This window comes from Octodon degus, unplaced genomic scaffold, assembly GCF_000260255.1.
Source record: "Octodon degus isolate 3935 unplaced genomic scaffold, OctDeg1.0 scaffold00042, whole genome shotgun sequence".
Classification (NCBI taxonomy): domain Eukaryota; kingdom Metazoa; phylum Chordata; class Mammalia; order Rodentia; family Octodontidae; genus Octodon; species Octodon degus.
In genome coordinates, this window is record NW_004524618.1 from 1,437,376 (window position 1) to 1,464,790 (window position 27,415).

The 27,415-nt window shown below is 41.2% G+C and overlaps 1 protein-coding gene across 1 annotated transcript in view; it reads right to left on the reverse strand.

Annotated features, from left to right (window-relative positions):
• Mgea5 (meningioma expressed antigen 5 (hyaluronidase)) overlaps positions 1–26,393 on the reverse strand; it is a 34,907-nt gene extending 8,514 nt beyond the window's left edge. Inside the window, exons 1-14 of the mRNA XM_004631450.2 lie at positions 26,164–26,393; positions 21,641–21,692; positions 21,121–21,218; positions 18,589–18,719; positions 15,237–15,408; positions 13,022–13,120; positions 11,022–11,306; positions 9,329–9,487; positions 7,299–7,912; positions 6,736–6,910; positions 3,396–3,481; positions 2,346–2,450; positions 955–1,040; positions 453–645 (exon numbers count right to left, since the gene is read on the reverse strand). Of these exons, the coding sequence (XP_004631507.1) occupies positions 453–645; positions 955–1,040; positions 2,346–2,450; positions 3,396–3,481; positions 6,736–6,910; positions 7,299–7,912; positions 9,329–9,487; positions 11,022–11,306; positions 13,022–13,120; positions 15,237–15,408; positions 18,589–18,719; positions 21,121–21,218; positions 21,641–21,692; positions 26,164–26,362 (2,454 nt within the window). The 5' untranslated portion in view covers positions 26,363–26,393. The remainder of the gene's footprint in view (positions 1–452; positions 646–954; positions 1,041–2,345; positions 2,451–3,395; positions 3,482–6,735; positions 6,911–7,298; positions 7,913–9,328; positions 9,488–11,021; positions 11,307–13,021; positions 13,121–15,236; positions 15,409–18,588; positions 18,720–21,120; positions 21,219–21,640; positions 21,693–26,163) is intronic.
• Positions 26,394–27,415: the final 1,022 nt, after the last annotated feature.

Genomic DNA, 27,415 nt, shown 5'->3' on the forward strand with positions numbered 1-27,415 from the left:
TTATTTATTTATTTGTTTATTTGTGTGTGTGTGTGTGGCCGTGGCCAGCTCAGCCCACCAGGGGGCGAGGCTGGCTGGCATGTGGTGCTGGGGGATTGACCCGCGGTCCCTGTGCTTTGCTAAGCTTGTTCTAAGTAGATGCTTTAGACCACTGAGCCATCTCACCAGCCCATTAAGAGCATTCTTAAAAAAAACCCTGGGGCTGGTGAGATGGCTCAGTGGTCTAGAGCACCTACTTAGAACAAGCTTAGCAAAATCAGAGGGGCCATGGTTCAGTCCCCCAGCACCACATGCCAGCCAGCCCCGCCCCCTGGTGGGCTGAGCTGGCCACAGCCACACACACACACAAATAAACAAATAAATAAAATTTTAAAAAAAATAAGAAACCACTGAAATTTTATGATGCATCTATTTACTTTTTACTTTAATAAGCACTTAAAAAAAAATCGTACCTCAGCCTCTGAGAGTTCTTTGTCACCATTTGGCTTCGTATATTTTTCCTGCATGAATGGGATCCAGGATATTTTACATTTTTTGATGAAGGGCGTCACATCCACAGTGCCCAATGCATAGCCACATATGCCATCTTCATCTTCAAGTACAAAACAGTAATCCAGGCTGAGGGAAAGGAGCCCTCCTACCAACCTGCTCAGAGGGGAAGAGGATGGTAAGCTTTTTATTAGCACAAAACTGAGGATTCAGTGATGCAAGGTCCAATGTACTTGAACAACAATGGGGCTGTGGCTGTGGCTCAGTGGTAGAACTCTTGCCTTGTATGCAACAATGAAAACATTTGGTGTCAAAGCAACGAGAAATGCTCGTTTATCAATTTTCGGATTTTACTAAAACTAAACTGGAATTTAAAAAAAAATACACTTCTTTCCAGTCTTCACCTCCCTCGATAAAGCCTAGCTATGAAATATCTGTTCCCAAATCCCAACAGTGATCACATACTTGTCTCCAATAAGGTCAGGCTGACTCTGAAAAGGTAAACCCATTCCGTCATCATACATCTCTCTGCAAATCTTGTACACAGAAGCCTGCAAATGTAACAGATTTTTATATACTATTTTAGAATTTTATACAACTAGAGTTAAGCAATAGGTCCAAAAATGGCAAAATAACAACAGTATAAAAGTCTGAGGAGGGATAAACAAAACGGCCTGTCAGAAACAGCACATTTACTTTGCTAAATAAAGATTTATTCACTGGGTCAGATTTATAAAACCAGTACAAAGCGGGGCTGGTGAGATGGCTCAGTGGTCTAAAGCACCTACTTAGAACAAGCTTAGCAAAACAGAGGGACCGCGGTTCAATCCCCCAGCACCACATGCCAGCCAGCCCTGCCCCCTGGTGGGCTGAGCTGGCCACACACACACACATATAAATAAATAAATAAAAATTTTTTTTTAAAAAAAGGTACATTAAAAAACCAGTACAAAGCAGCACGATTTTAGTCAATATTTAAAATGGTTTTGCAGGGCAGTTTCTGGTAATAAACTGAGGATTAAAAACCCAGCAAATTTTTTAGTTCCTTGAAGTTTTGGTCTGCTTTTTCTGAGAGGTCTATCTTGTAATTCAGGCTGGTCTTTAATTCAGTGTGCAGCTCAGGCTGGCCCTCAAACTCACAGCCATCCTCCTGCCTCAGCCTCCTAAGTTCCAGGATTACAGGCATTATCACCATGCCCAGCTAAACTCCTTAAAATCCTGCCTCAAATTTTTCTTTGTGTATTTTCTCCTCCTAAATTGAGTATTTTGGTGACTTTCTCCTGTTGAAGTTCAGGTGTTTTGTTTTCAGTACTGGAGACTTTTAGGTGAAATACATATGCTTTTATTTTTTATTTGGAGACAAGATCTCACTAAATCACTAAGTTGCGCTGGCTAGACTCAATTAAATCTCTGTCTCAGCCTTGCAGTGTGCTGAGACTATATGCATATGCCACTACACTAGTCTTTAAATTTTTATTTTTTACAAGTGTCACTCAATTGTAAAGTGTTCACTTAAGAGTAAGGAAGAATCAGGGCTGGAGAGATGGCTCAGTGGTCTAAAGCACCTACTTGAAACAAGCTTGGCAAAGCACAGGGACCGCGGTTCAATCCCCCAGCACCACATGCCAGCCAGCCCCGCCCCCTGGGGGCTGAGCGGGCCACACAAAATGAAATAAATAAAAAAATAAATAAATATTAAAAAAAAAAAGAGTAAGGAAGAATCAGTGTTTTGTCACCAACAGTAGAAAAAAATCCATAAAAATGAAGATATTTTAAGACAATAAAGAAATTCTTTTAAGCACTGAATTCAAAGTAAAGTAGATACATTACCACTCATCAAACTGATAGACAATTACCTCATCTTTAGGAAAATACGGTCTGATAGTATAAACTTTGGAGGTAGGAGTCAGTGGGGGTGGTTGAAAAAAGAGATCATTTGCTCCATCAATTGGCAGCAAACGCTGTGAGGGGAAAAAAGGAGATGGATTAGTGTCAGAAAGACATCCATTTCTTTAAATGAGTGTGCACTGCAGATTACCAACTTAACATTAACTGGCTACTGCAGGCAGACCTAAAGAAGAGGGGTGTACTATGCTTTACTAATATAAACACCTCTTTGCTGGGGAAGGGGAGTGCTTTTGAATAGAAATTACCCAAACTGAGCTATACAGCTTTAGAGGCACATTAATGGGAATTTAAATTTATAATAAACAAACAAACAAACAAACTATTCCAGTGATGATAATGTTTTTTTTAAAAAAACCAATCTTTAACTAGACCATCTTTCTACTAAAAGATGGCAGAACAGAATGTCAGGAGGAGAGGTTTGGTCTGAAGAGGGTTATCTGTCCAGGAGACGCTTTATCCCCAAAGCAATGCGCTTCAGTTTGCTGCGCGCAGCAGAGCACCTGTTGGGGGGAGAAAAGTAGAGCACCTGAAAGTCCATGAACAAACTGAATAGCAAAAACTTCCTTTTGTGTTTGAATTTTCACTAGCCAACTTTCAAGCTCATTAGATTTCTGAAGAAACATCCCAAGCTTTTTCACTAATCACTTGTATAATTAGTCATCTTGTTTTGCTCATGGAGTTTCCACTGGCAGACAAGCATGCGCGCATTGTGCATTGCGGGCGCAGATTAAAATGCTGTGCGACCTGCAAAGAAACAATGTGAAGTGTGTACCTAGAGCCGCTGCGCTTCGCAGGCGCGGGGGGGATTGGCAGCATCTCCTTCAGAAATTACTGTGAAAGAGGAGGAAAATTTGATTTAAAATTCAGCTATGTAACTAAATTGAATTTGGGACTAGAAAGCCTTCGGCAGACCAATCCTTCCAGCCATCTGATGCGCAACATAAGGTTTCTCATAAAACAAAGAAAATGTCAATTCAGTTGTGAATTCATATTGATACCTGGAACTCTCCTGCTAGACCACCTCTAAAGGCCCAGGGTTCTTGGTCTCCAATTAAGAACTGTGCTGAAGAATGACTACGACACCCTGTTGAGATCAGATCCAAGCGGAGAATGTTACGAGAAAGGGGATTTCCTGGGGTCTCAAATGTCCAACACACTAACACACACTCTGTGGAAATAGCTCTCTAACAATAATAATCCAGGGTTTCAGGGCAAGGCTGTGATAATAATTATTTGTATAAATTTATAGTGGCATTTTAATACTGACATACCTTCCTCTAATTAATGCAAATGATTACCAATTGTACTCTTTAATTATTAAAAGGAAATGACGTTCCAAGTCTAAGTCAAATTTATATATTTCTTAGCTAGACCAAGCTAGTTTCTTGCTTTATCACGAAATCATAATAATTAACTGAAATGAATGATAGAGATTGAGACATTTTATTATCACAGCCCATGAAGGAATTAAACCTGTCTGAAGTCACATTTTACATTTTGAGGAAGGGTATAGGAAAGGGAAAAGGGAAAGGAAAATCTTGTCAGAAAACTAAGGTCACCAGAATAAAAGAAACAGTTGATAAAACACAACAAGAACATGATGTTTTTAGACAAGAACAATTCAGACTGGCTAATTATCAGTCTGACAGGTTCTGGGAACTAAAGCAGCAATTACTGCTCCTAATTTGTCCAGAATTAAAATACTTTCTTTACAGTATAACAGTATCTGGTTTTTCTCATTAGCCATTACACTCCTTGTGATGCACTGAACACATGCACGGAATGGCAAGCTTTGAGGTCCAGCAGTCAGCATTCATGTTCACCACTTAACCAACCTCAAAGGCAATCAAGCTAACAACTGATAAGTAACTAACGCAAGTATTTGGTTGCCAAAAGAAAACCACCTGCCTAGTCTTCTGACAAGATGAAGCAGCGCAATATAGTTCTTTTCCATTGGAAGACAGCATTCTACCTCCTGTTCAAGTTAACAGTCTCATCAGTACAAGATAATAAGTGTGCTAGTCAGACAGTCCCAAAGCAAACCAAGTTTTTTTGTGGATAATTCAGGCCCATTAAGAAATTATGTTTGGGTTTGTCATATTTTAGGGGTAGGGTTTTAAAAAAGAAAACACAAAATATATAGTATTTGTTAAACAAATATGAAACAGGGTCAAAATTTAGACTACAAAGAGAACTTGCCCCATTCCATAACTCAGTGGGATTTACACTGCAGGAAACACTGCACTTCTTAAACTTTAAGGTCAGCCAATTTCCTCTACCCCCCACTTTGAGACTACAACATAACTAGCACTTCCAACTATCACAATAAAAAGGCTGCATATACGAAGAGCTGTATAAATGAAAACATGGTTAATGCCTCAGTCGCTGCGCAAACGTGACTTCAGTTCATGCCTACTGCCCTTCAATCTACCTGAGCTACCTCACAGATAGAACCTTTCAATTTAAACTAATTAATCATGACGCGCTGTGAACATCTGCCGCTGTCCATCCAATAGTAGTAGACACTTGTGCTGAGGATTCTCCCATCTGTACACAATGGGGAAGAAGATAACAGAAGTCATTAGTAATTGAAAGTACTGCATAGCCACATTCTTTAAAGGACTGAATGCCAGCTGGACTGGAGAGACAAGGAAAACAAAGGGTTCTAATCACTAACTCCCTGAAATTACTATAGAATGGTGAAGATAGACTTTGTGCTGTGAGCCTCTGTAGAGTTACCCGAATGCCAAGATGATGATTTACAACATCTACGATAGTTTGACCTGAAAACTGTGTACCTATACAAACTGTGAGTTACCCCCATAACTGTACAACATAAAGAGCCTAAGAGAAACAGTACTATATGTAATCAAGAATAAAAGTTTTAATTTTCTTTTTTTAAAAATTATAACCATGGCTATTTTATTTATAAATTATAACCATGGAATCGGGGAGTGAACTCAGACCCTTGTGCTTGCCAGGGAAGCACTTATTCCACTGAGCCATCTCCCCGACCAAAAGTTTTAATTTTTTTAATTAAAAGTTGGACAACGGACAAATGTTTCAAGTGATACAATGTTTTAAGTGATATATTCTCAAGCTCAATTCTCTAATAGACTTAATGTTCATAATTCCTAGAATCCTTGGAAATTTAAGATTTAAACCTGTAAAGAATAATTGTGATTCCTTATCCATAATGTTATCCAACAGTCAATATAGGGAGGTTTTTTATGTGTCTGAGGGCAAGAATAACCACAGTAGGTATTCTAGAGCCTCTTAACAACAGAATTAAAATTCTTTACATGTTGTGCCAATATATGTGGCAGCCCAAGTGAAGCCTGTTATTTCCAAACTGACAAGGAGACTTATTTTAGCCACTTAACTGAGTGTATCACCGAAAAGCTGCCATTTTTAAAAGTATCTAAAAGCCTTAAATGTGCAGGTGCACAAAATGAGTAATCCCATTCCTCCTCCTCCTTAATCCAAGCTCATGGTGTTTCAGACTGTCTGACAACTATGATGAAAACCCATCACACTGTTTGTGACTACTATGAAAACTATGACATGTCAGTCAGCTTTGCTGCCTGCTGTGTGCTATATGTAAGTCCATTACACATATCCTCATAGCTAGACTGAAAACCTAGAAATAAAATGAGGTCCCTGGAGAAACCTGGCCATGCTGGTGCTCTTTACCAAGTTTGAAAATTGTAAGAAAAAAGCAATCATTTTCAAAGTAGACAGAAAAGTCCACCAACTAAAGAATTTTTAGGGGACTAAAATGTCCACCCTCTGCTAAAACCAATTACTTGGTGGAGGGATAAAGAAAAAGCCACGTGAAATAATGAGTAGCACCAGAATAGCCTGCCACTAGAACTCGCATGCGCACAGGGCTGGGAGGACGGGTTCCTCTTGCCAGGCCCCTTGGATTGTTTCAGCAATTGTTCCATTAAACACAGCATTAACATTATGAAGACACAGCAAGCAGCAGAAAGCCTAGAGTCACATTTCATAGTGTCTCATCTCCAAATCAGACAAAAGTAATATGCACTGTTCCATCCAGGAAGCATTCAGTCAGAGCAAGTTAAAGTCAGTACTTGCTAACATATTTTCAAGATATTTATGCTGAATTAGCCCAAGGGAGAAAAATTAATGTGTCCAATGTAATTACTAAGACTTGCATCTCAAGTCTTCAATAATGCCCCACTTTTATAAAAATGTAGACAAAGAACAGAAACTACATTTAGAATTTGCCAATTCCCTAAATGTTTTTCTCCCTATGGGGTAATTTCTTTTAAAGATACAATGTATTTGAGAATAGATTATTCCTGGTGCACATACCTAACCACTGTACAAAAGACTTCACCATAGACATTATACTCTTGATATCCCACACATAGGAGTACATGTCATAAAGGATTGTCCTGTTGGCACAGTTGGAGAGCCGAGTGAACATTCCCATCACCAGTCCACACATCTCTTCAAATTTGGCTGCTCGTGACCGCCATTCTTCAATCTATTAAGGATCAAGAGACCCAAAACACCGTAAGATTAACAAAATAATGCGAAACAGTTATACTCTAACATGTGTGTCATCAGCTACTAGCAATTTATCCAAAACATTAATCACTGGCTTAAATTCCAGAGCAGCAATTTACTAAATTAGAGACTACTAGTCTCTAAACTGACAAGACCTAAAATAAACTTGCCTTCATTCTGCAGAGTACACACCTACTTTATGAACATATTCATAATGTAGTCAATTTCCTGCCAGTTCTCACTGAATGCACTTAAGAACCATGGCTGGGTATGTAGCTCCGTGGTGAATGCTTGCCTGGTATATGCACGTTAACAGCATGGGAAACCATGAAGACTAGAAAAGTAGGTAAATTAAGCATACTCACTTTTTCTGAGTCTTTTCCTTTGCAATTGACACTAACAACGCTGCTATTTGCTCGAAGCCACTGGAATTCCCGTAACATCTGTGCTCCTTTGGGTCCATGCTCATAAGGAAGATAGAAAAGATCTGCAAGTAACTGCAAATCCTCTAGAGTCACTGGTTCTGCAGTGTACAAAGGCTTTTCATTTGGACCTGGCACAAACTGCTCCTTGTTTGTGTGTTCATCTGTCTGCATAGGAGCAATATCGCTAATGCAATCTTCTTGCATAGACATCTCTGGAGATTTAGATTCAGCTATGCTCTCTTTATCAGTGTCCATTGGTTTTAATTCCTCTGCCATTTTAGCTTCAACGATTTCAGTTAGTATTTGATTGTCAGTCTTGTGATCTGCTTCTTCTTGTTTTTCTACCACCATGTCCATAGGTTCCTCATCCGGCTGCTTCTTTTCTTCTTCCTTGGTCAGAGTTGTAGGTTCACCACTCAAAGCTGCTCCCTGGCTCATAATGGGTTCCTGGTAAACTGTTGTGACTACAGTTGTGGCATTTAAAGAGGGTGCTGCAACTAAGGGAGTCCCATCAACTACACTTGTTTTTGCTCCACTATGTGCAACTTGCCTACCTACCAAAAACAAAAAGCCAAGAGATATCACAATTAGAACAAATTCAATTTAGAAAAATATGGGGCTGGTGAGATGGCTCAGTGGTCTAAAGCGCCTACTTAAAACAAGGTTAGCAAAGCGCAGGGACCGCGGTTCAATCCCCCAGCACCACATGCCAGCCAGCCCCGCCCCATAGTGGGCTGAGCTGGCCCCACGTGCGCGCACACACACATAAAATAAATAAATAAATAAGAAAATAAGGATCCTTTAAAAAAAAAAATTTAGAAAAATACTTCTTGGGCCAGGCCAGATAGCTCAGTGGATTAAAGAGCCTGACTAGGCAGATGCAGGGACGGGAGTTTGATCCCTGGTGTGATATACCCATTCATACTGGCACTGCCCACAGGGTGCACTGAGACAGAGATAGAGACTGGGTGTGGTGGTGTGTGCCTGTAACCCCAGCATTTGGGAGGCTGAAAACAGGAGGATCACTATGACTCCTACATAGTGAGACCCTGTACTAAATACATTAAAAAAAACAAAAATCTTCTTGTCATGCTATCTGAAACGAGAACCTCACTTTGAGATTCCAAATACTCTGAGCCCTGAGCAAAGAGAAATTTCTTTAAACCATCAATGAGGCATGGACAAAAGGTGAACGGGATGGTGAGAATAGTAACAAACATCTAGGGGCTGGGGAGATAGCTCAGTAGAATAAGCACTTGCCTGGCACACAAGGGCCTGAGTTCAATCGCCGGTTCCGGGGGGGGGGGGGGGGGGGATCCTCAAGCATGCTGACATATATAATATTTCCTTTGAAGATTTGTTTATTTATTTAAGACAGGGTCTCAATCTGTAGCTGAGGCTGGCTTCAAACTCGATGCAATCGTCATGCCTCAGCCTCTGTCTCCCTAAGTGCTGAGATTACAAGTAACACCACATCCAGCAAGATATGCAGGTTAAAACAAATATTTCACATTAACATTTTATCAAAATAAAAACTATTCTAAAAAGATTAAAAGTGTTATGAAACCCCAGTTACTCAGAGGCTAAGGCAAAAGAGGATCACTAATTAAAGATCAAACTAGGCAAATTATCCTGATTTCAACAACTGAAAAGGCTGAGGGGTGTAACTCAGCACTCTCTGGGTTCAACCCTGGAACCGCCTAAAAAAACACCACAGTAAGATCTTTAAACCTTATTCTTAAGACTTCTAAATTTCATTTAACTTCACTTTGCTTGGGCTGGGGACATAGCTCAGCAGTACAGCACAAGTGCCTGCCCAGTAAGTACAGGGTCCTGAGTTTGATTCTCAGTACAACCAAACAAAAAACCCTACATTGCTTAGTGGGCCCAAGGTAAGAGAAATGACAATATCATTTTGTGATTTAACCATGTGATCCAATGAATCCCCATAAGAAAATGATCAAACTCACTGCTGTATTGATGAGGTACACCAAATTCCTGCAACCACTCTGTTAAAGCTAGCTTTAGAGCCATTTGTGGACTATAGAGTACATCAGTTTCAATATCTTCATCACTGCCTTCGTTTTCTAATTTTATCTGGATCGATACAGTACTATCTTCACTGTCAGCTGAAAGAAAAAAAACGCTTGGGTTACAAGCCCCTCCTGACCGTGAGTGGTTGCTGCTGTATCACAAAAATAAAGAACTAGAGCAAGAACCTTAAATATAACATTGCAAACGAAAGGAAGACCCTTCACTGGCCATTTTACCTAGATTACCTACCTAAATGCACTGCTAAATGTAAAATCCCAACTGAATTGAGTACTAATTTTAGAATCATTGGAAAAGTTGATCATGAATGTTCTCTGAATAACAATTACTAAGAGTTCAAAGTTAAAGGCAGTATGCTTTCTGTAAAGAAAACATTCCCTATTCTTAAGGAGCTGATAAGTTCATTGTAAAGCATTGAAAGAAAAAAAAAAAAAAAAGAACAGAACCTTAATATGAGCACTGATAAACCAAGGATGGCTAGGCCAGGACAGAGAGAAGAGGGAGAAAATTAAGCCTGAACTTTTCAGCTTGGTACTCAAAAATACCCTTGGTTTTAGCTTTTCTCCTTTTTCACACAGCCCAGTTTGGCTAGTGTCTTCTCTACTCCACATTCCCCTTAACACATTTACAAAGGGACCTTAATTCATGTGTTTTGCTGCCAGGCAGCTTTTAAGCACCAGTGGAACAGGCATGACTGTCCCATCAGGAAGCCGTACCACTCACTGGTGGTATAAACAGATCTAATCACCTGTATCAGCCTTTTGACTAACAAAATTAATAAAAAGCCACCCGATGGGTGGCTGTACCCCAGTGGTTCAAGCAGTGGTAACATGTTGGAAAATATAGAAGCTAGCCAAACATGAGGGCACACACTGTAACCCCAGGTACTTAGAAGGATAAGGCAAGAGGAGTTAACAATCTTGGTAATTTACTGAGACCTTTGTCTCAAGAAGATGAAAAAGAAATCCCATTTAATAAAATTACCTGATCCCAGCACTCAGGAAGCTGAGGCAGGAGAATGGTTGTAAGCTGAGACCAGCTTGGGCTACAAAGTGAGCTCAAGGCCAACCTGAACTGCATAGTTAAGTTCCTGTCTCAAAAAGACAAAAACAAACAAACAAAAAAAACCCCCAAACACCTGAAAACTGATGGAAAATGTTGTTAAGGCTAACAGAAACATGAATCTACTGTGTGACTTCAAGAATGAATCACATTTTGGGGGCCAGGGAGACCGCTCAGTAGAATAAGCACTTCCCTGGCAAGCCCAAGGGCCTGAGTTCAATCCCTGGTTCCGCAAAAAAAAAAAAAAAAGAATGAATCACATTTTAAAAGCAAAGAATTCACATGTACAAACTCTCCCCTATGAATGCAATCATGTACTACAAACAGTAACAAATAAAATTAAGAATTAAAAAAAACCCTAAAGCCAAGAAGTTAAATGACCTATCTAAGCCCACTTAGTTTTTTTTTTTAAATCGTACACTTAATTCATCAGTAGAAATGAACAACCCATCATAAAGCCTCAACTGTGCTGACAAAGAAATAAACATTGCCAATGGCTGTAGCTAACCCCCTCTTCCTGCAGCCAAGCACCAAGGGCAGACTACTCACTCATCACCACATCTTTCCTCACTCCGTTCATGTTTGACTTGTACCAGGTGGCAAGGGTGTGGATAGCAACATAGTTGGCTTCAAATTCACAGTTTGGATTCGTCAGCACTCCTTTTAACCGGGGGATGAGCTCTGTGGATCTTCCTTTATATGGGCCCAAAAATAGTCTCTTCTGATCGTAATCATTAGCATGGATGTTATCCCAGATTACTGGAGCTCTCTTAATTATTTTAGAAACCTCTTCAATAGACTCTACTGGAATTTCTTTAGAAACAACTTTGGGACCTAGAAATAATGACCACCATGTTTAAACAATCTCCTACATGGTTCTTTAAAATACACTATACATGACCTTTTATTGTGTTCTCACTTTCATTTTTTCTTTTGGAGGGTTGGGATCAAACCCAAGCCCCTTACGCCCACTAAGCAAGCACTCTACCGCTGAGATCACACCACCAGACCTAACTGCTTGCATTTTAAATACAACAATACTTTTTTCCCTTTCATTCTATAAGACAGAAGTTCCACACATAGATCTTTATCACCAAGTAACATGATAATTACTGCAAAATCCTTAAGGTTTGGGTGGTTTGTCTTACTTACAACAGGGTATTACTACGAAGCTCAGGCTGCCCTTGAATTCACTATGTTGCCCACGCAGTCTTCAAACTCAGTGATCCTGGTCTCAGCCTCCCAAGTGCTCCAAGTAGAGGGGTATATTGCCATGCCCAGCTCTTTCAAGATTTTTTTTTTTCCAGACAGAGTTTCATGGTAATCCTGCCAACTCTCAACTCGCAAGTACTAGGATTACAGCTGTGCGCTACCATGCTCAGCTCAAAATGTTTTCTATCATTTTGGCCCTTGGGAGACTGAGGCAGAAGGATCACCTAAAACCGTAAGTTTAAGGCCACCCTAGGGCAAGCAAGTCTCCCATCTTACTTGTGGTACTGGGAACTGAACCCAGGGCTTTTTCCCACTAAGATTTGACCCCAGCCCCCTTTTTCTCTTTTCAAACGAGGGGTCTCAAGCCAGGCGTGGTGGCGCACCCTTGTAATTCCAGCACTCAAGAGGCTGAGGCAGGAGGACCTGTGTGAGCTCAAAATCAGCCTGGGCTACAAAGAGAGCTCAAAGCCAGACTGAGCTGTGCAGTGAGACCTTGTCTCAGAAAGACAAAAACAAAAGCAAACAAAAGGAGACAGGTCTCACCTAAGTCAAACTGCCTAGGCTGAGATCCAACTTGCAATCCTTCTGCTCGAGCATTTTAAGGATGCTGCGAGTACAGGCACACATCACTACCACAGCTGGCAAAAGGTTTTAATAGAAAGTGAAGCATGTACACTTCATAAAATAATAAGTTTCCTAAAATTCATTAAAAAAAATTCAATTAGAGCCAGGCATGGTAACACATGCCTACGATCTCAGCACTCAGGAGCCTGAGGCAGGAGGATCACTGTGAGATCAAGACCCATCTGAGCCACAAAGTGAGCTCAAAGCCACCCTGAACTGCACAGCAAGACCCTGTCTCAAAAAGATGGGGGGAAATCAATTCACAACAACAGCCAGATGTGGAGCATGCCTATAATCCTGAGGGAGGCTAAGGAAGGAGATTCACTGCAAGTTTACGGCCAGCCTGGGCTACAAAGTGAGATTAAGGCCAGCTTTAACTGTATAGTGAAACTGTGTCTCTAAGACAAAGACACAAAGATACACACACACACACAATCAGCCAGGTGTAGTGGTGGTAGGATACAAATATAGTTCTTGGATAAGGAAGCTGAAGCAGGAATATCGAACACTACATGTCAGCCTGGAATATACAGCAAGACCCAGCCTCAAAAAGTTTTTATTTTTTAAGTACTGTGAATTGAACTCAGGACCTTATGCTTGCCAGGCAGGTGCTGTGCTGCTGAGCTGTATCCCTGGCCTTCAAACAAAAACAAAAACAAAAATTTTTCTAGGGCCCAGTTCAGTTTTAACATACACATCTTGAAAGACTTTACCTGTCCAAAGTACCTCAATTCCAGGTAGGAGCTTTTCACCCACAGTCCTTAAGTAAGGAGACTGAGACACATTTGGATAACAGAAAGTGCCACAATATTCTGAATGTAGGAGGGGGGAAGAAGGAAAACAGGAGTGAAAATAGTCATGGGCTTTAGGATGGGGAAAAAAAGTCTTAACAATTTTAAATTATTTTCATCAAAACTATAAAGGCCTCCATATCATAACTAAAAGAGATTAAATTCAAGCATATAGTTAATTTACAAATCAATTTATAAAATCTGATATTCTCCCTCCAACAGCAGTACAGGTCAAATTTATGATGCTATTCACTAGAAAAACAGCAATTAAAATCTCAGCATTTTGTACCTAATTCTGTGTCACCTACATTTTTCATTTATAATCAGAGGTCAAATAAAGTAAATTGATAATATTGCAGTGCAACCAATACAAGATCACGACAATGGTTATTAGTACTCAAGTACAACTTACATTCTGACTTGAAATAAATGCCCAATACCTTATACCAAGCAATATTTGAGTATTGATGTAGTGTTAGACTACATACTAAAATAAGTTTCACATCAGCCCTGTGAGTTCCACATTGTCTGCTTCCACTGTCCCTACCACCCCTTGATGTCCATTTCCATCACCATTGTCACTTTCTCCCTTTGATGTCCACTTCTGTCACCACTGTCCCTGCCTACCCAGGAAACCCTGTCCCTACCCACTCTCACATAATTTAAGCCAGGTTTTTCTTGTGCAATCTGAATAGTTTTTGTCTATTTTTGCATAATTTTTTAACAATTCAAGCACAGAAAAACTGAAAGAATAGGAGAATGAACACTTACTTTACCCAGATACTAATTTTTAACACTTTGTCATGTTTGCTGATGCCCTGTAACACTTTAAAGTTGTAGACACTGATGAAAAACAAGACTGAAAACAAGAGCATCATCCAAAAACAAGACATTCTCTTATGTAACACCACATGTTGTAACATTAAACAGTGGTAATGTGACCTACTTATGATTATGTTCAAACTTCCTCAGTGATCCAAAAACTTTATGCTTCTAAAAACCCCTGGTCTGATTAATAGCCAGCTACTACATTTTGATTGTTTTACTTCTCTTAGATTCCTTTCATCTGGAATAGTCTTTCTGCTCTCATGTTACAAAAAAATAAAGAAACTGGCCTGTTTTAATGTTCAGGCCACTTGTGTAAAACAACACTCAACTTGGAGTGTTTGGTCTTTTTCAGAATGATTCAACTCAGATTAAATATTTTTGGCAAAAATGCTAAAAAAAAAGGTAAGTTTCATGGCTCACAAATCTAAGACATACATACATACATACATACATATATATATATATATATATATATGTTAAAAAATTCAATCTACAGATTTGTAAAACTTATTTATTCCTGACAACAAATAGTCTGGGGGAAAACTGTAAAATGAATTTTGAGAGCAACTAGGAAAGACAAACATTGCTGATGGGGGGAAAAAAAGCAAAGTGGGAAAATTATTAAGCTTCCCATACTAACTACTGGAAATAAGAGCCCAGATGGGAGTGGGAGGAATAAAAAAACGGAACAACTATGCATGAGCAGAAACAGAATGAGGAGGAAATGAGAAGTGACAAAGAGCTATATAAATTTGTTGTTCTCAAAAAAATTTGTTGTTCTCCAGTTTTCATTTCATTGACAGTAGCATGCCTCTAATCTTTTTATTTTCAATTTTTAGAGAAGGGTCTACAGGGTGTTCAGGGTCTCACTACTAGATCAGACTCGTAGGGATCTGCCTGTTTACAGCCTCCCAAGAGCTGGGATTACAGGCATGCCGCCACCACACCCAGCCTCAATTGCCATCTCAGTGCATCCCAGGGGTGGGGCCGGAACAGCAGGCACAGGGATCGAACCCCTGGCCCCTGCACCTGCTAGCAGGTGCCTTAATCCCCTAAGCTATCTGGCCGGCCCCTGCCTTTAATATCTTAACAATGTATATCTGTATACTTCTAGGACTAAAAACCAAAAATTTTTTGCCAAGTCCATCATCATTTACAAGCTCCTCAATTTCTCTAATGTAACATTTTGAGAAATGCCTTTCAGAAAAAAGGATTCCTACTTTTATAAACCAGCTGGAGGTGTGCATTAGGGCCCATACACAGGACCTTTCAGAAGTTACATGTATCAGCAAGGACAGTTTTACAATACCTGTAGGACAGAAGAGGAAAGTTTCTGGTTCTCCTAGGTACTGATAAATTTCATTTGTGATGGAGACCTGTGCATGAGCAAAAGAACTGAATACCTCTTTGTCTGCTGCACACATATTGTGGTCAATATCATCAAAAAGCAAGGCAAATGACCTGCACCCAAACTGAGAAACCTAGAAAAAGAAAACATTTTTGTATTTCCAATGGAAGAAATTCTAAATTAAATAGAAAGACAAAGTTTTCCACCAGTTTTCATTTAGGGTTGAATGTACTATTAAATTATTCCAACAAATAGTAATTAATTATTTAAAATAAAATACTCCAACGAGGCAGAGGGATATAGTTCAGTGGCACTGTGCATACCTGGCAAGCATGAGGTCTTAAGTTCAATTCCTAGTACCAAAAATAAAATGAAACACTCCAACAAATCTTCTGCAACATCATCTATCCTCATCTCCTTTTTACTGATTATTATATAAAGTCCAATAGAAGAAAAATACAGAAACACAAATAAAAACACATATAACCCTCTCCTCTTGTTTTAATCCCCAAAGGCACATGATCCTAATTAATTTAAAATCTATAAGGCCGGCCAAATAGCTCAGTGGACTAAAGCCCTTGCTTAGACAGGAGCAGGGACCGGGGTTCAATCCTTGGTGTGTTGTGCCGCCCTGCCCCCAGGGTGCACTGAGACTGGGCTCGGTGGCACACATGTGCCTGTAATCCCAGCACTTGATAGGCTGAAAAGAGGAGAATCACAATGAGTCTGATCTATGTAGTGAGATCCTGTAGTCCCTGTACTGAAATACGTTAAAAACAAAAAATAAAATCTGCAAAAAAAATCTGACAAGGGATACATTAGAAAGACACAATACAATGGCAGTACAGGCCTACAATTCCAGTACTCTGGGAGGTCGACACGGGAGGACTACAAAATTCAAGCCCAGCCTGAGTGAGATAACAATACGCAGTTGCAAAAATTTTTTAAAACATGTGCTGGGGATATAGCTCACAGAAATCCCCAGTACTGTCAAAAAATAAAATAAAATAAAAACAAATTTGATTATATACAAAAATAATTTCTTAAAAACCCCACTCATGAAAATTTTAACTACTTTTGTCTATTGCTGAAACTTAAATCCAGAGCACTGTGCATGCTAAGCATACGCCACACCACCGAGCCACACAGTCCTAGCATACAACGAACAAACAAAAAAAGAAACAGTTAACATTGCTAGGTGTGGTGGCACACACCTATAACCCAGCATCTGGAAAACTAAAGACGACAATGTGTTTGAGGTCAGCTTGGGCTACAACAGAGAGACCCTGTTACAAAACAAAACAAATTCATGAAGTTAAAAACAAAAAGAAAATGGGAGGCCTATACTTTATCAGTCAAAAAAAGATGTGCAGCTTATATGTTAAGATTTTTTAATGTATTTAGTACAGGGTCTACAGGGTCTCACTATACAAATTGGACTCACAGTGATTCTCCTGTTTTCAGCTTCCCAAACACTGGGATTACAGGCGTGCACCACCACACAGGGGGGAGGGGGGGCAGGGCTGCCACAGCACGGCATGCCACCGGGGACTGAACCCCAGTCCCTGCGTCTGCCTAAGCAGGTGCTTTAATCCACTGAGCTATCTGGCCGGCCCTTACCTTATATGTTAATATGAATCAGTTTCACGAACAGCTTAAGTCTGTTTCTCGCTAACACAGCCATTTCCACATGATAAAATTATATCTATTGTTTGTGTAATTTGAAAATGATCTTTAGCAGGCAGAAGGTTGTTTCTCTCATTCCAATCACAAACCCAGGTGTGTACGCTATGGTATGAGTATCTTCCTGAAAATGTCGGCCTGTACAACTCATGTCCGAATCACCTGGATTTCTGGTCCTTACCCCATATCTCAGCATAGGAATCTTTAAGGATGGAACCTAGATCAGGAGAGACAGCACACGCCTAGAATTTCAGCATTCTGGAGGCTGAGCATCTTAAAGAGTTTGAGCCCAGCATGGGCTACACAGACAATTCAAGACCATCCTGAACTACAGTAAGATCCTGTCTCAAAAAAAAACAAAACAAAAAAAAACAACAACAACAACAAAAAAAAAAACCCAAAATAAAAAACCCTCAAATGGAGCCTGTAATCAACAATCTTTGGGGCAGGGGAGATGACTCAGTGGAATAAGTGCTTCCCTAGCAAGTGCAAGGGTCTGAGTTCAACCCCTGGTTCCACAAAAAACAAACAAACAAACAAACAAACAAACAAAAAAAAATCTTTATTTCCCCCCTTAGTCCTGGGGATGGAACGTAGGTACACTGAGCTGCATCTTTTTATTTTTTAACATGGTCTTACTAGATGCCCTAGACTGGTAAGATTTCTTTTTTTCTTTCCCTGCAGTGCTGGGGACTGAACACAGCTATACACTTCCTGATTCCTTTTTTAAAATTTTGAGACAGGGTTCCACTTAGTCCCTAAATTGTCCAGGCTAGGCTTGAATTTACAGTTCTCCTGCCTCACACTCTACAGTGCTGGGATCACAGGCAGGGTGCTAGGCCTGCTAATACTCAGTGTTCTTTTAATCATCCCTTCCAAGATGACTAAAACCCAGGACAGTTCGCATATAGGCAAACGTTCTACCCCTAAGCCACACCCCCAGCATTCTTTAAGGCTTTAAAAAAATGGTACTGGGGATTGAACCCCATGTCTTTACATTGAGCTAAATCCCCAGCCCTTTTAGACAGGAACTATGTTGTCTGGGATGAGCCTGAACTTGAATTCTCCTGCCTTTAGGTATGAGTAAGCATACTAGGCTTAAGGCAACCCTTAAATTGAGAAGCAATGGTACCTTTTTCAATTTAATGATACACTGGTACTCAACTGCTCTGAAATTCAGCAAATTTGGTATGCAACAGATTTTTGTTTTGAGGTAGGGTCTTGCTATATTCAAAGCTACCTTCAAACTGCTGCAATCCTCCTGCCTGAGCCTCCTGAGTGCTGAGATCACAGGCATGCACTACTATACCTGGCTATAGTATTTGTTGCATTTTTGATATGAAAACTATCTTGGTGCTTAAAATCAACAATGCTGACTCAGTCCGACTCACTGCCTCTTAGCAACAACGGCTGTGGTACTTTACCATTTCTGGTAGATACTGACTCTAGTGGAAGTAATGAACAAGTACCAAGGTATCATTGTACTTGGAAAAGTATTCCTCTACACACAAACAGTAAATAATTCCTACAGAAAAACATGGAACTCTTTTCTTAGCATCATAAAAGCAACTCAGAAAACTTAAGTTTCAAGTACTGAGTAAGGGAAAATAACTTAAAAATGAGGAGTTACCTGATCCAGTTTGCGTTTCAATGTAGACACTTCCTTGGGGTTAGAAAAAGTGATGTCCAATCCAGGTGAGATAGCATAGATGAACTCTATCTCATATTCTCGTGCAGCAGAGATCAGAGTCATAAGCTGCTCTAAAGAACAGAGTCCATGTGTTTAAAAAGTAGGACAGAAAACTGAAAGAACCTTCACTTTCCAACTGAAGAGATCACTTCTTCCAACTTTATAAGAAAGGAAAAGTTCCTTAAATTTTATAAAATTATCATGTCCAATACGACAATAGGCCATATAAAATGACACAAGCCTGTAGTGATTTAAAACTAATACTAAGAAAAAAAGAACAAGTTTCACATTTTTTATTTGAAACAACAGAAATCAAGAGCCCCTTCTTTCTTACTTCCAAATCCTTTCTTACCCTTTTTCAGGAAACAAGTGATTATTAATAAAATATTTTCACTGCCTTCTTTCAAAAGTACTTGGGCTGAGCATGGTGGCAGATATCTGTGACCTCAGCTCTCTGAAGGCTGGGGCAGAGAAGTATTGCCAAGAGTTCAAGGCCAGCACGAGTTACAGAGCAAGACCCTGTCTCAAAAAAAAAAAAAAAAAAGGGCTTGGGAGACAGCTCAGTGGAATAAGCACCTGCCTGGCAAGCGCAGGGTCCTGAGTTCAATCCATGGTACTGCAAAAAACCAAAAAACAACCAACCCATAAACTACTGGGCTGTCAATTCCATGTCTTACAGTATTTGAAAGATAAAAATGCTTTTTTTTTTTTTGACTGTCCCAACAACTGAAATTCCTAAATAGCAACAGAAAATGTTTTTCTAAAAAGTAAGATTAAATGATGGCTTTAAAAATCCTTCATCCATGTATGTACAGGAAAAATATTCACTGCAGACTTTTGCGGGGAAGAGAGAAGGTCTACGCAGCTCAAGCTGGCTCTGAACTCATTCTGTAGCCCAGGCTGGTCTCAAATGCATGGTGATAATTCTTCCTCTGCTTCCAAGGTGCTGGGATTGCACGTGTGATCCACCACGCCCAGGAGGACTTTATAATACACTTTTTCTAAATAAACTGAAACACTAAACATATACTAATAAAAATTTAAAAATAATGCCAGGTATGGTGGTGCATGCCTGTAATCCCAGCACCTGGGAGCTTGAGACAGGAGCATTGTTTGAAGTTTGAGACCAGCCTAGTCTACAAAGTGAACTGCACGAGACCCTGTGTCAAAAAAGACAATACAAAAAAAAAAGAAAAAAGAAAGTTCACTCAAAAAAAGACAATAAATAAATAATTGTCAGGTATATGCCTAGAATCCCAGCACTTGGGAGGCTGAGACAGGAGGATCACCAAAGTTCACGGCCAGGGTGGACTACATAATAAGTTCAAGGCCCACTTAGACTGTATAGCAAGACTTCTCAAAAAACAAAAAGAAATTTTAAATAAATTGAAACATAACTATATATTTGACTCTTCAAAAGTTCAGTAGTATTTCAAGTCATCTGACTTTTTTTTTATCTGACTCTGTTTTGATTATTGATTATATTCAGTTTCATACCAGCCCCACCAAAAAATAACTAAGTTTAAAGTACACTTATATGAAGTTGTAAAGAATAACACATCTAGGTAAAAATAAATTTTAATAACTTCATAATTTTTTTTTTAAACTTCGTAATTTTTTTGAGACAGGATTTCACTACGTAATCCAGGGTGGCCTCAAACTCAGTGACCCTATTGCTTCTGTCACTCCAGTGCTGGGATTATAGGTGTATGCCACTAGGCCTGGCTTACTAAATTAAAGTGTTTGCCTTCAGTACACTGACTGGGCCCTGTACCCAAATGCTATTCATTGTTAACTACACGTGCATACTATTTAATTCAAAGTATGACAATATTTCTCCATTCACTGAGTCCCTGAAGAAGAACTCCACTTTTGTGACTTATAAGAAGATTCTGTGATAAACGAATTTACAAACTTTTGTTAAAAAAGTACTCAGGGATCAAGTACAGGGCTTTCACACTGAGGTACAGCCCCAAGTCTGCTTTTTATTTTGAGCCAGGGTCTCACTAAATTGCCCAGGTTGCACTCAAACTTGCAATCCTCCTGCTTCAGCCTCTCAGAGTGGCGGGATTACAGGTGTGTGCAACCAGGCTCAGTTCACAGTATTTATACTTCACCCTGGTTACTTATTTGGAGTGCCTTAGCACGCACACTCAAGCTAGGTGCTTCGAGTGCTTTGCCCTACCGCTCCCTGGCTGAAACACTTTCTAAGCGGCCACTGTGCAGATCACTGGCCGAAATAAAATATCATCTGAACCACAGAACAGGAGAAGTCAGACTGACACACTCACAATTCAAACGGCTGTGATTTCCTTAATGCCACTCTTTCAGTCTGTAGTAGCTCACACAGACTACTGTAGTTCTCAGATAAATGGAAATTATAACGTGAAAATGAAATTAAAAAAACTATAGCATATAATATAGCTTTTTCCTTCACATACTGAGTTTATGGATTAAAAAGAAAAAGATTACCAGCTTCCTCCACTGAATACATCTCCCGCCAAAACATCCTATGTTTGTAGTCATCTTTTGGTGCGTACAAGTATGTATTTAATTCCCATTTTTGGAGCCTTAAGGAAAAAGAAAATTTATATATGTATACACACACACACACACACACACAGAGGCAACATTAGTAAGTTATAAATCTCAGTATTCGTCCTCTTTTTGGAGCATTTCCACTTCATATAAAACTAGTAACATCCTAAAACAATATCTTTTAAACCATTAATCAGTGGGAGAAAGTGCTACAAGGTATGTCAATATATTGGTATCAAATAAAAACACAACTCTGGGTATGACAGCTGAAACCCAAAACCTATTCAAACTTCCCCAGGAAAAGTGTGAAAACCACAGGCTTATAGATGAAGACCAGGTAAGTGCCTCAGTTCTCTAAATGAAAAAAATCAACTTGTACCAGTGATATCAGTGTCAGTATTTCTCTAAAAGGAATCATTAGACTTTTAGCATGCTTCATACAGTAAAAATTTACCTTCTAAAAAGTTCTTTTCTCTGTTCCATAACCCAGGGTCTTCCATAAAATCCTAGATTTCAAGTAAGAATAAAATTAATTTCTTTCAAGTTTCAGAATGTGGTAAGCTTTCAGAAACATTACACATAAAATATAATCCCATTTTCTAAAAAAAGTATAATACACCAAATGATAAATAATATTTAATAAGACATTGAAGTTTTGCTTTTTTTTTTTTTTTTTTTAAATCTATGAGCAGTGAAGTTACAGGCAATTTTTATTTTTTTCCTTCAGGTCAATTTTCTTACTTTTCTACCATAACATTTATTACTTAGGTGAAAGCTATTTAAAAACAGGTAAACTTACCTTTTTACTGTGAAGTATAAATAAACCTTTCCCTTCCAAATTCTTATTTTGGCCAACTCAGCCACAAACCCAAATCCCTGAGTAAGTAGACAAGTGCTCTACCACTCCCTGAAAAGTCTCTCAATCTTACAAGATGAAAGAAAGCAAACTCGTAATAACTGCTATGGAGGAGGGGAGTTAGGCTGCATCTGGAATGATGAGGTGAGATAAACAAGCTAGTTAAAATCAGGGACAGGATTAGAAAAAGATTAACTTACAATTTTTGTTTTACAGTGTTGGGGATTGTGGAACCTTCAAGTGGTAGGTAAAAGCCCTCCCACTTAGCTACATCCTCAGTCTCTTCAAAAAAAATTTTAGGCTGCTCTCCAATATTCTGTTACTCTCCCTCAGCCCCCTGAGTAGCTGGAATTAGCACTGTGTCACTATACCCAGCAATGATTACTTTTGCAAAAACTTTTTATACCTACGTGTGGTGTCCTGTACCTGTAATTGCAGCACTAAGTAGTATGAGGCAGAAGGATCACCATAGTAGTTTGAAGCTAGCCTGTGTTACAAAAGTCACTCAACTGAAAGCCAGCCTGACCTACATGTGTGACTATCTCCAAACAAAAATTCTTAAAGAAACAATCGAAAAAGAAAAAAACCCTTAAGACCAGCTTCATGAGATCCAACAATGAAAGTGCCTAAATAGCAAACAATCCATCTCAAGTCCAGAAGAACTGAACTGAAATTTTAAGAAAGTGATGACATACCTCAGGGTGTCCAATGTCAGAAACAAACTTGTAGACAGATGATCTAAGTTAAGTTAGGTAATAGACACAAAACTGGGATTTGAGGCTCCCTAAGTGTGCTAATACCAAATAGCCCTTACAGCTTGCGTAACTTTTACTTTTCTGTCTCAATCAACAACAGATCAGAACAATCTCTCAAGAGTACCATGAGGCCGGGGAGATGGCTCAGTAGAATAAGCACTTGCCTGGCAAGCGCAGGTTCCTGAGTTCAATCCCTGGTATGGGGGGGGGGGGTACCATGAACACTACCAATAAAAGTATTGTAAACATGAAAATGCTTCCCTCACCTCAAGAGTCCCACCAAAAAAATAATAATAAAAAAAAAAACCCTAACAACAAAAACCCCTCGTTACATACCAGCATATTAAACTGTAGCATTTTCAATCTTTTTTTTTTTTTTTTTGGCGGAGCCAGGCATTGAACTCAGACCCTTGTGCTTGCCAAGGAAGCACTTATTCTACTGAGCCATCTCCCTGGCCCAATGTTTTCAATCTTAACAGTTCAGTATTATGTACTTACAGGTGATATTAAGTTGTACTGTATGGAGTATGAAAGCCATCCCTAGCTATTTTTTGAAACAGTCTTGCTATGCTGTCCAGGCAAAATTTAACCTTGGGATCTCCCTGCCTCAGCCTTCCTTAAGGCTGTTTACAAATGTGCACCATCCGGCCAGGTTTTAAAATATTCTTGATAGGTCTGGGGAGATACGATGGCAGCCTACGCGCCAGCCTGGCAAGTGCAATGACCTGGGTCCTTTAGCCAATACTAAAGGCTGAGTCGAGCCCGGCCGTGCAGAAAGGAAACCTGGCCCTGGCCTGGTGGCACACATTTGTAATCCCAGCACTGGGGAGGCTGAGATAGGAGGACTACTGAGTCCCAGCTGTGTAGCGAAACCCTGTACCAAATTAAAAAAATTTGTTCTTTTGATTATTTTTAAAATTCATTTTAATGAGAAAAACAAGATAAAATTGAAATGAAAGTTTCAAAATAGGCTAGTAGGACAAAGTTTTTTTTTTTTTTTTTTTTTTTTTTTTTTTTTTTTTTTAGCAGAACTGGGGATTGAACTCAGGCCTTACGCTTGCCAGGGAAGCGCTTATTTCACTGAGCCATCTCCCCAGCCCGAGATTTTGTTTTTTAATTAAAATTAAGATATTCTTGATAGTAAAACATGTTGTTTTTTCACTTTAAAAAGTAGGCATTAAGGAGCCGGGGAGATGGCTCAGTGGAATAAGTGCTTCCCTGGCAAGCGCAAGGGCCTGAGTTCAATCCCCGGTTCCGTCAAAAAAAAAAAAAAAAAAAAAAAAGTAGGTATTAAATATCCCTTTAGCAGTACTCCAGCAGTTTTCCAAATGCGTAACCCTCAGAAACTAAGATTATGTTTTGACAGTCAAGTTTAAAATTTGATTAATTTGCATCACAAAGAGAGGAAGCAGTGCTGTTAAAGCAAAAGTTAAAACCAACAAAGGTTTGTGAGAGCAAGAACCGAACCGGAATCCCAGCAGTTAACAGCATTTCCCATCCTCCTTCGTTTTAGGAATGATGCCAACCAAGAAGCACTACTAAATACGCAAATCTGTGCTGAACCCGGTGCCCAGTTACCAAGGAAACAGTTAAGGAGAAGGCGAGAAAACAGAAGACAACTCTGGTACACACATAACTTTCCTTATAATACTACTGCAAACCAATTTAAACCACAATAAGCTGGGGCCTGCCCATTAGCTCAGTTGTTTAAGTGCCTGCTTAAGCAAAGGCACTCAGGCTCAGGATACTCTGGTTCGATCCCCAGATCCTCATGCCTTTCCAGACCTGCCCTTAAGGCAACCTGAGCCAGCCAAAAAAAAAAAAAAAAAAAGTCCTTCTAAACCACAGTAAGTTTTGTGTTTTAATTACTGAAGATATAATGGCTTGGCAAGTTTCCTTAAACTCTTTCTAGTCTAGCTCTCAAATTTCTATATTATTCTGCACTTTTCCTCACCCACCACCCTTCCCATTCTCAGGGAGTACATTCTTCTAAAACCTCCCATCACTCTTAGCGAGCTCAATCAGTACATCAAAAACTCACACAAAACAATCATCTTTTTTTTTTCTTTCCGAACCGGCGATTGAACTCAAGCCCTTGTACTTGCCAGGGAAGCGCTTATTCTACTAGTAGAGCTATCTCCCCGGCTCCAAAGCACTCATCTTTTCATACCCCAAATCATCTTTCCCTAAATCCTGCAAAGTTATTTTGCCGAACTGCTTCAACCTTACTGTAGCTGCATAATATGTGCTCCCCCAAATTAAATTTTATTTTTAAAAACATAATCGTCCATCTTTCCGTACAATCTTATTTATAAAGTGACAGCCTGGAAAAAACGATACTCTAAACCAAGAGCAATCTTTCTCTTCCCAGATTTTAAGTTTTACGCAGACTAATTTTTATGTTTTTATCCATAATACCTAAGAACTAGACAATCAGAAAACACTAGATGAGCCAAAACACCGTATTTTAGAAAATTCAAATAAATCCTGCACTCAAGAACGCTGATGATTGGTGCTTCCACGGAATGCTGGGCGGGACACCATTTTCACCCAGAAACTATGACAATCTTCTGGTAATTTTCCTTCGCTAAGAACTATCCATCGTACTTATACCGCAAATGGGGGAGGGGGGGAATTTCTTCGAAAGTCACCGAATTCGAATCCCATGTCCTGACGCTTTTGAGAATATTAGTCAAAGCCACACACACCCCAAAACACCATTACTACAATATGGTATAGGGGGGAAAGACCAGTTTTCTACGTTATAAATGATTCTTCAAAGGGGCAGAGAAATTTACTGGCCAGTAAAAGAATTTTTAAGGAGGTAGGAATCTGTAATACTATGAACTAATTAGTACGAACAAGTCTATGTGGGCTGATTTATTTTTCCTCAAAGGCTGGAAAAGAGCACTGGACGCAAGCCAGGCTTCGCCCGCTGAGCCCCCTCCCCCACCCCAGCCCCGGCGGCCGGGGACCGAAGCCACGGCCTTCCCCGCCCTGAAACTGGTCTTCCTAGACGGCCCACACTGAGCTGGAACTTGCGCCCCTCCAGCCTCTTGCTCCCCAAGTACTAGGATTACAGGCTTGCATCACCACGCCCAGCACACTTCTCCACTCGACCTTAAATAGGATTCCAAACACGAAACAGTGTAAGTCAGCACCCCGCAAGTAGCAGGGACCACACAACGGTCCCCTCCACAGCCAAGGCCGGAGCGATCAGAGGCAGGCTCGGTAGCGGCCAGAGCGGACCAGACGGCGCCTGCGGACGCGAGGGGGGAAATGAGCCCCGCCGCCTTCCCCTCGCCCCGGCGGCGCCACCACCTGCCCCCGGGCCGGCGTCTGCGCCGAGCGCGCGGCCTCGCTCACCTTCCACCACGCCGCACAGGAACCTTCGGGCTCCTCCCGCGGCCCCAGCCGCCGTCGCCGCCCCGGCCCCGGCGGGGTGGTCGTCTCCCGAGCCCGAAGCCGCCTGCGGCTCCAACGCTGCCCCTGCAGAAGCGGCGGGGCCAGAGCTGAGGTCTGCATCCCGCTCCTCCAGGGCCGCCTGGCCTTCCTTCTGGACCATCCTCCGGCTGCCCGCCGCCACCTCTGCGGCCCCCTCGGCTGCGACGCGGGGAGAGGACCTCGGCCTGCGCCCCTCCCCCTGCGGGGCGCGAGTGCCCGGATGCGAAGGGCGGTGGCGAGCCTTTGTCAGCCGCGGCCTCGGCACGCGCGTCAGGAGCCCGAGGGGAAAGCGGGGCCCAGTCTCTCGCTCCTGGAGGCCCACGTCGAGGACCCTTCTCTCGCGCCCAGAGTCTGCCGTCCGCCTAGCAACTGAAGTCCGCTCGCCGCACGCCCAAAGCCGCTAGTACCCTCTCCGCCGCCTCCACCACCCGCTTCCTGTTTATCCGCACTGCGCCTGCGCCACAGACCGGCTCAGACCGGTCCCTCGGCCCGCGCCCCTCCTCCTCGGGCAAGTCTAGTGTGCCGGCCGGAGCGGGGGTAACTGGAACAAAGCGGATGCGAAACGCGCGCGGAATGACAGCAGTGGACCGTACCACTTAAGTTTGTCCCCTCCCAAGGGAGCCCAACACCCTGGGACGGACCACTCCTCGCTTCCCGAAGGGTGTTGTGGGAGGAGGCTGCCGCCGGCGGAGGCCGCGGGGAGCGGCAGAGGCCGCAGGGCGAGGCGGTCACTCCGCCGCGGCGCAGGCGCACGAGCAGCGCTCGCGTTCTTAAAGAGGTAGGAAGAACTGAGCTAATTAGTCTGGAGATTCGGTACTGTAGTTTGGCCCTTCGCGTCTGCTGGACCCACGCTTGGCTCTGGAAGGACGCAGTTCCAGCGAGCTCAGCTAACCTCTCTGCCTTGAATCATCCCCCATCTCGCTAATCCTGTTTAAAACCGCCCTTATTTATCGGACCCTTCGCGGGCTTGCCTCGTGCTGGACCCTGGCGCCGCTGTGAGCTCACTGCATGGTGGCAGAGAAATAAGAGTTCCTGCGGGACTGGGCCGATGTGATGAGCCGAGACACAGCGAGAATCGCCGCCGAGCTGTATTGCCCAGCTCTTCTTCTTTTTCTGAGATAGGGTCGCTCAGTTGACCAAGCTGGGCGCACATATGCTGTCCTCCCACCTCGGC